General features: G+C 37.9%; 1 protein-coding gene across 2 annotated transcripts; it reads right to left on the bottom strand.

Annotated features, from left to right (window-relative positions):
• Positions 1-3,800: 3,800 nt before the first annotated feature.
• Positions 3,801-7,137, bottom strand: ugt5d1 (UDP glucuronosyltransferase 5 family, polypeptide D1). Of its 2 annotated transcripts, none has more exons than XM_069146288.1 (4): positions 7,081-7,137; positions 6,659-6,954; positions 5,846-6,559; positions 3,801-5,043 (listed from the first exon to the last, which is right to left on the bottom strand). In XM_069146288.1, the coding sequence occupies exons 1-4, from the start codon at positions 7,082-7,084 to the stop codon at positions 4,459-4,461; spliced, it is 1,599 nt and encodes a 532-aa protein (XP_069002389.1). In that variant the 5' UTR covers positions 7,085-7,137; the 3' UTR covers positions 3,801-4,458. The 2 variants fall into 2 exon arrangements, with proteins under 2 accessions (XP_069002389.1, XP_069002390.1); XM_069146289.1 differs by having other exon boundaries at positions 6,659-6,849; positions 7,081-7,111.
• Between the last annotated feature and the right edge of the window lie 736 nt (positions 7,138-7,873).

Raw genomic sequence — 7,873 nt, 5'->3', positions numbered from 1 at the left:
TTCCATTGTTTTAATATTAGTTTTCCAGAAAAGAAAAAGCTGGTGAAAAACTATTTACAGCCATAATCCTTCAAAGAAAAAAAACTATGATAAGAGGAGCATTTAGAGTCAATAAACTGTCACAAACACTGAAGGAGCCCCTCTGTTTTCAGCCGTATGATCCAACAGATTTTGGATCGAAAGCTGTTGGCTGTCTGGGAGAATTTCACATTGCTGAAGTATGACTATGATTTCCAAGCCTCCACAGACCGCAACACCTGCAAACACCCAACCAGAGCAGAGCAGAATTTGCTGTGCATATCTTTGGATCTATTTAAGCTTCTGGCCAGTAGTTCATACACAGAAAGTGAAAATATGATCTGTGTGTCTGTGGAGAGAATGATGTCACGCCTTGCAGATGCCCTTTGGGAGCACAAGCCAACGAGACAAGGCTGAATGTGTTTTGAGTGTGTTGACTGACGAGAAAGGGATACATGAAACTTGCACATACATGCATGTTGCTTGAGTAAACGAGGTATGAAGCAATATATGGATTTGTACAATTCAAGTTTGTTTTTTTCTATTGCAGAGGCAAACATACACAAACACACAAGCCAATTTTGCCATATTTTAGTACTAAAACCCAGAGTTTGTTTAGCATCAGCTATTTTATGAAATTTTTTTCTTTTTTTTTTTCTTTTTTTTCGTATCATTAGTGACACAGACTCCAAAGTAAAATAATGTTTCTTAACGTCTTTGTCAAAATAATTTTTAGAGCAGCTCATACCATGAGGTCAACAGTTAGTTTAAAATGAAATGTGTTTTTTATAAGGAAAAAATCTTGAGATTTAATGCAGCCCAGAATGCAAATGGCCCTGCATCAAATATGGGTTGTGTAGTACTTTCTTTCCAGTTTCAGAACATCTGACTTTTTTTCCTTTATTTTTTTTTTTTTAACTCTTTCAATGTTTTGTTTTTCATAATCCTTTATAATATGGCAACTTTGGCATTTCATTTTGCCTTTATTGTGTAGAATCTGGTAATTGATAGAGGTACACTATAGTGAAAGTGTTGTATTTAAATACAGCTGCTTTCTTTCTACTCACAGCTCAGCCTTGACTCTGTCTCACAACACGGAACATGCACAGTGAGATCATCCAGTGCCCGTCATGATCAGAGGGAGGATTTTCTAAGGAATCAAACGTGGGGTTGCAGGGAAAGGAAAAGAGTCCAGAGTTGAAAACAGATTGAGGGAGGGATATGAGGGAACGAACAGGGGGGGGAGGTTTGTGTGATGTCTGTCACAGCTGCTGATACCAGTGACCATGCAGAGATATGCACAGCACCTGTTTTATGTATGCATGTGGGCTGTTCCTGCGGCAGATGTTAAGGTGTCTGACCTTGTGTCTGGACCAGTTGAAGCATCCCTTGTGAAAAAATAATGTGGACAGCCACACTGTAACGTGTAACTCGGACTTACATGGACTGAGCAGTACTGAAAGTTGATTTAACCTTGGGAGTGCATTCATTATGAGAAGCCAGAGAGAATGCAGTTCATCTGCCAAGACACATATTTACAACACTATTGAGGTATACGAGTTCAAGTTTGGAAATGTTGTATCTGACTTGAAAAGAAAATACTGGAATGTTTTAACAGTAGGAACTCAGCAATTGTGTTTTGACAAAGAAAAATCCAGACTGTTAATGTCTACATGCTGCTGGACCAATTTCACAAGAGATTTATATTCGTTTACATAAGAGAATTATTTACATTTAACAGTTCAGCCTGTTTCACCATGTCATTAAAATGTGATTTATACTCCAGAAACGATTGCATCATGTCTTCCACTTCATTTCTCCGGTTCACTTTTTCTTGTTACTCGTTCACCCTTTTTTCAAAGTACTGTTTAAAGTCTCTGGGCTCTTCAGATTCATTGCAATACAATTACATAATTTACCACCAATATGATATCATTGATCATCAAACAGTCACCCCCTTTAGGATTGCAAAAGGTGCCTGTTTGAACATTGTGATTTCCTCACTGGCAGAGTGAAGCAGTCATGTCAGCATGTCAGTAAATAAATGTCATTTTGTGTTGATGTGTTTTATGACAAAATTGTAGCCCAGAGTCAGTCACCCCCGTTTTTTGATTGAAAGCTGGCTGGTAAACGTTTTGAATTTCCTTTAATGGCAGAGAGGAGCAGCTGTGGCCAGATTGAATTTATGTTGGTTACCATATATTATAAGGTTGATATTTTACAGTCGAGATGATCAAAAATCGAATCTATCTATAAACTCACAGTTTTAGTCTTCACTGTGATAATGGTCTGGAAACCCTATTCAAATGAAGGTTTGCTCAGACACTCTGAAGGGAGAACAGATTAGCGACCAGTGAAGACGGTTAAATACGAAGACGTTGAGGTAAAGCATATGAACAGTCTTTATCAAATATTGGTATATTAAAGCCAGAGTCTGCAATGGTCATTTACCAACATGGCATTGCACTCTTCTCACATTGGGAAAGTTACCTTCGTCGTTTACAACTTGGTTTAAGGCTTCTCCAATAGTTTGAAAATGAATCTGAAGTTTACTCCCATAAGGATGCAACGACTCAAACAATCTTCAATGTAGTGTTCCTACTTCTCACATACTCAGCTCACCCTATTAATTAACAAGATAATTTTGGTCTGGTAATTTCAGGCTGACAAAAACTCACCTCTCCACATCAAGTGCTATAAATATCATCCAGGGTATTATTTTTTTTACTGATGACAATACAACAGTAAAATGTTTGTTTCTTTGATCCACAAGTGTTCATTTTTACGATATAGAAAAAAGAAAAATTACAAGTGACTATAAACACTTGCCACACATTATACACACAGACAGTTCTTACTTTTTGTTTGTATTTCATTTGAATGTTGTAATGGTGAGGTGGTTCCATGCCACAAAATCATCTTACTGAACTCGTACCTTGAAACATTTTCAGATTTGCTTTCCTCATCAGTGAGCTCCAAAGTCTAAAGCAGATTATAACTGAATGCTAAGTAAAATGTAATTTAGCTTGTAGTTGGATTTACTAACCCTCATCTTCAAATCAAACCCATATGAGCTTTTGCTTTGTCAAAGAGAGCTTTCTTTGCAGCTTCTGATTGTTTCAAGGCATCTGTTTCTTTGACTTTTTGGAAAAGGAAAATTGTTTTAAGACAGTCTATTTTCTGAAATTGTGTTTTTCCATGGTCATTTCTGTGGTTTCTCTTCTCACTGGCATTGATTTACATTGAGAAGATGATGGAATTTTTAGAGATAAATAAATAAAATAAAAAGCAGGACATAACAGATCTCCAAGTTTTCCATAAAAACTGCCTGTGGCATCCTGGTAGCGATGCATACATATGTTCATGATTTGGGATTGCATTGTCTTTTGTAACACATAACAGATTGTTGTATGTATCACAGCTGTTACACTGAAGTTTTTCAATCACTTCAACAACCAAAAATGTTTCTAAACATTATTAAATCTCCCTGAAAAGATCATGTCTTATAACTATGTTTTGCCCTCTGGTTCAGTGGAAATCTGCCCACATTGCCAGAAAACGTCAGCGGTGATTGTCCTTTTTTTAAATCAAGAGTAATCATTTGTTTTACAAAATTTGAATTTGGATGAGGGATTCTGCAGGAATGTGGCCATGTGGGGCTCAGGTGTCTGCGAACATACGATCCAGACCACAGACAGTAACGTTTCTACAGTGTTGTTCTCCTTGAGAGACTTTTCATGCAGAATATTCAGTATTGGTTAGGTTAGGTTAGGTTAGGTTAGGTTAGGTAGTTACTTTATTAATCCACGAGGGGACATTTTTTTTTCGCTACAGCAGCATACAGAAGCAATAAGATAACAATAGAACAATAAAAAAGCAATAAAATAGCAGTAAAATAGCAGTAAAAATATAAAATATAATTGCAGGAGTGACAACAAAAAAAGTTCCTTTTGAACTGTGCTTTAATCAACAACACAGTGGGACAATGAACATATTACATATTTTGATTGTCTGGACTTAGTTTTGTCTCATCTGAAATGGTCTCAGCCAAAATATTCCCATCATATAAAGTCCAATGGATTGTTGCATTGAAAATAAATGGCTTCAACAGATATTGTTCAGTGCCGGGCAGTGAGTGGTCATTGGTACTTTGACTTCCCGCAATTCACATAAAATCCCAAAATCATGTCAACTAGATTTCACTATCACCAATAATTTGAGCGTATTCTAAATCTTTCTCTGTCAGGATTGGATAATGGGTTTTGAAATAGAAAAAAGGTCCATATAACACTTAACCTATATTTTATTTAAGGCAATTGACAGTTTGTTATTTTGCATCAGATAATAGAGATACAAATAAGATAAGTTATATATATGCTTTTGTCTAAATACAAGGCTTTAGAAAAATCATTATATATTTCTAAACAATTTTGACTCAAGTCAGTTTTGTTTGATTTTTGTGTTTCTTCTTCCTCTGCAACATAGAAACCTAAAAGTAGCCAGAGTAGAGAGGAGCAGCACAGTTACTGCAGTCAGCAATAGGAGCAGCACATCTAAACTGTAGTATGAGTACCAGGGAATTTTATAAGCCTCTGTGTGCAGGTGAGGAGCCCCTTTGTGCCGCATCACATACTCTACCCAGAAGACTGCATGATCCATGGGTGCTATTGGCTGATCCCTGTACAAACGGGACAGTCTTTGTATGTTGTGCCTGTAGCTGTCTTGCTGGAGCACTTCCTTAACACCTTGCTCAAAACTGTGGCTGTTAACGTCAGCTAGCTGAATGATCTTTCCAGCTCCTCTTTCCTGCAGACGTAAAAGGTTGTCGTACTGGTCGAAGAACAAGGGTATGCCGAGTACAGGGACGCCATAGTAAATGGCCTCCTGGACTCCGTTGGTTCCTCCATGAGCTACAAAGACTTTGATCTGTGGGTGGCCCAGGAGGTCCTTCTGTGGCATCCAGTCCACAATTAGAGTGTTGTTGCCCAATGTTGAGGGGCGCTCTCCTTTGTGCCTCCAAATCACCTGATCAGAAAACAAGAAATCTCAATTTACTTTTACTTAGCAGACACACAATATAATGACGTTTCCGTCAATTATGTAATAATTCGTTTTTATAAACCACTTTTTTAACATTCTCTCAGATGTTTTGCATGGAAGACATAACAGAAGAATCTGGTAAGTTAGATCATAAACTTATGGTGGCATAAAATGTGACATTAAAAGCTTTTATAAAGGTTTTGAGTAATTTCTTGAAAATGGTGTGGTGCAGTGTAATAAGTTCCACAGATGTAAGTGGTCATTTACACAGGGCGTAATTACATAAAATAAATATATTTTTCCTTTTTATAAACAAATCCTCTTATTTTCTCCACCCAGTTATTATGACTCAGGGAATGCCCAGGGAAGACTGCCAGTCTGTCACAAATCTATCCTGTATATTAATTTTGTAATTTGTTGTATTCCCGAAGACGGATTTGTCCACTTCTATATATTTTGTTTTTTAATTTTTAATTTTCCTATCTACTTCAAAGTTTTAGTTTGATGTATTTAGTGATGTATAAACTGCTGCATAACTACCTCTAATTTAAACAAAAAGACAATTTTGCACATGAATTGCACATTTGAACATTTCATTACAATGTTAAATTTATCTGCTAAAGTTATATATTTCCTTCCATGGTGAATAGGGATATTTACCTACTTCTCTCAGATGACAAATTATATTTACATACATAGTCTATGAGCCAAGACATAAACATTACAGTAAATATGAAACAATCCAAAACACTGTGATGACAAAAGTGAATCACAAAGCATCTGTTACCTTCTGAGGCATTTTGGCAAAGACACTGGCAATATCATCGGCTACGTCGTTGGGCAAAGCGTTCACCAAAGTTCCCAGTGTCATAATGATCACCCCATGCTCCCCAGCACTCTGAACAAACTCCTCCAGGTCTGCTGGCAGAGGTTGGGCTGGTTTGCACTGGAATCCTCCAATGTAGACAATGTTTGGTATTGTGGGCCGAGGGAATTCAAACACAAAATCTGATCTGAAAAGCCAGATGTCTGCTTCCTGAAGAAGCGAGATGATGTCACATCCACCATCAATATATTTATCACAGAAGGCATCGTAGATTGGCCCCACCATGATTTTCTGCTGGAACAATACAATGCCATGGAAAAGCATGTTCTTGACCCTCTGGATGAAATTCATTTTGTCAGTTAAGCCTGATCCTGGCACCGGGATATAAGAAAGTGGTGAGGGGGCTAAAGCAAAGTGTCCTTCACCACTGGTGATCCAACGTGCGTTAAGCACTATGGGAAGTTTGAGATATTTGGCAAGCACAAGCCCTGTTGCTATGGCTGGATCAGTGAGAACCAAATCATATTGGGAATCTCTTAATCTTTTGACCATATTTACATTATCAAAGATTTGAGCGGAAGCATTACACAACATTAAATGGGCCTTAGAAATCATTGAAAAGAAATTGCTGGTGAGTTTGAAGAAAGTCAGTGCTGAAGCGCCTTCTCTCTGCACCTAAAAAAAAAGGGTTAGAAAAAGTGGTGAAAAGGTCTTTATCAATAAAATAGTAAATAACCTACATTGGGCCCATCACATATATCCGAAATTGCATACCCTCATATGCTCCTCTAGGTACACATCAAAAAAGTCCTCCAATCCTTCATCTATTCTAAGTGTAATGGATGTGTAGAGAGGAGACTTTTCTGCAATGTACCAGCTGGTGGAGGCCCTGATCACAGTGAGGCTGTGGCCCCTGGCATGAAGTTCCTCGAGCAGGATTTTCATGTTGACCCAGTGACTGCCGTCTGTAGGGAACACCAGAATATTTCCTCCGTCGCAACGTGGTGTGAGGGAGATCAGACATAAACTGAGGATTACAAACATTCCACACACGGGATGCAACATGGTTCCTAAAATGACAGAGAGAAAAATAATGACCTCGGTGACCTCAACATATCATCTAGAAAGACACATGCTTTACAAGTTTACTTCCTGTTTCTGCTGTTTAACCAAATATGTACAAAAAAAAAACGTACCCATGGTTGAGAGAGGCAACAGTAATCCTACTTGCCCGCAGACTGATGGTCCATCAATAGGATTCCTTACACATTAGAGTTCAAACTCCAGTCTCAGAGTTCATCTGTCCTCTCACGGGTAAATGAGTTATGTGAGGGTTATGTAATGTCATTACATAAGTTGTTGGTTTTTAAGTGCAACTAAACACCTCAAGAAAGTACAAACAGGTATCCGGGATAACGTGTTTTTAGCATTTCATGTATATATTTTCTCGATAACAAGGGAAAACACGGAAGCATTTTTAAACCACATGTTCATTACTAGTTGCACAAATTATGCGACTGTAATCATGGGTGTCCCTATTCTGAGCAGATATTTAAAGATAACCTGTAAAACTTGAATCTGTTTTCATAATGCCGTTTCTTTCTTTTCTTCAGTTTACTCTGGCCTTTTGGATTCTACTGGTTTCCCCAAACACCACAGGAAAAGAGCAAACAGCCCTTCACTAGAAAAAACAAAAAAGTACAATACACTCTATTACTTCTGCTGGGTCCTAATGCCCGCGAAATTCAGGTGTCTTATCGATTTCACACAGGATCCATATAGAGATAGCGGGAAAAGTTGTTTAATAGCCACCACACAGTGACCCCAACACAAAGCTACAAAGGTATTTTAATAGAAAGGAAGTTTCAAGGAGGGAACATTCAGTGATTTAAAGCTTAATTGTTGGAACAATTAAAGTAGCAGTTCACTACTGAGCAAATGGTAGTTTGGCAAGTGGATTTCTTCCACTGGACGGGAGGCAAATGGGAG

The sequence above is a fragment of the Embiotoca jacksoni genome, unplaced genomic scaffold (genome assembly GCF_022577435.1).
Source record: "Embiotoca jacksoni isolate LCO1_2020_lvr unplaced genomic scaffold, fEmbJac1.0.p SCAF_13, whole genome shotgun sequence".
In the NCBI taxonomy this organism is placed as follows: domain Eukaryota; kingdom Metazoa; phylum Chordata; class Actinopteri; family Embiotocidae; genus Embiotoca; species Embiotoca jacksoni.
This window is presented reverse-complemented; position numbering and strand designations above follow the sequence as displayed.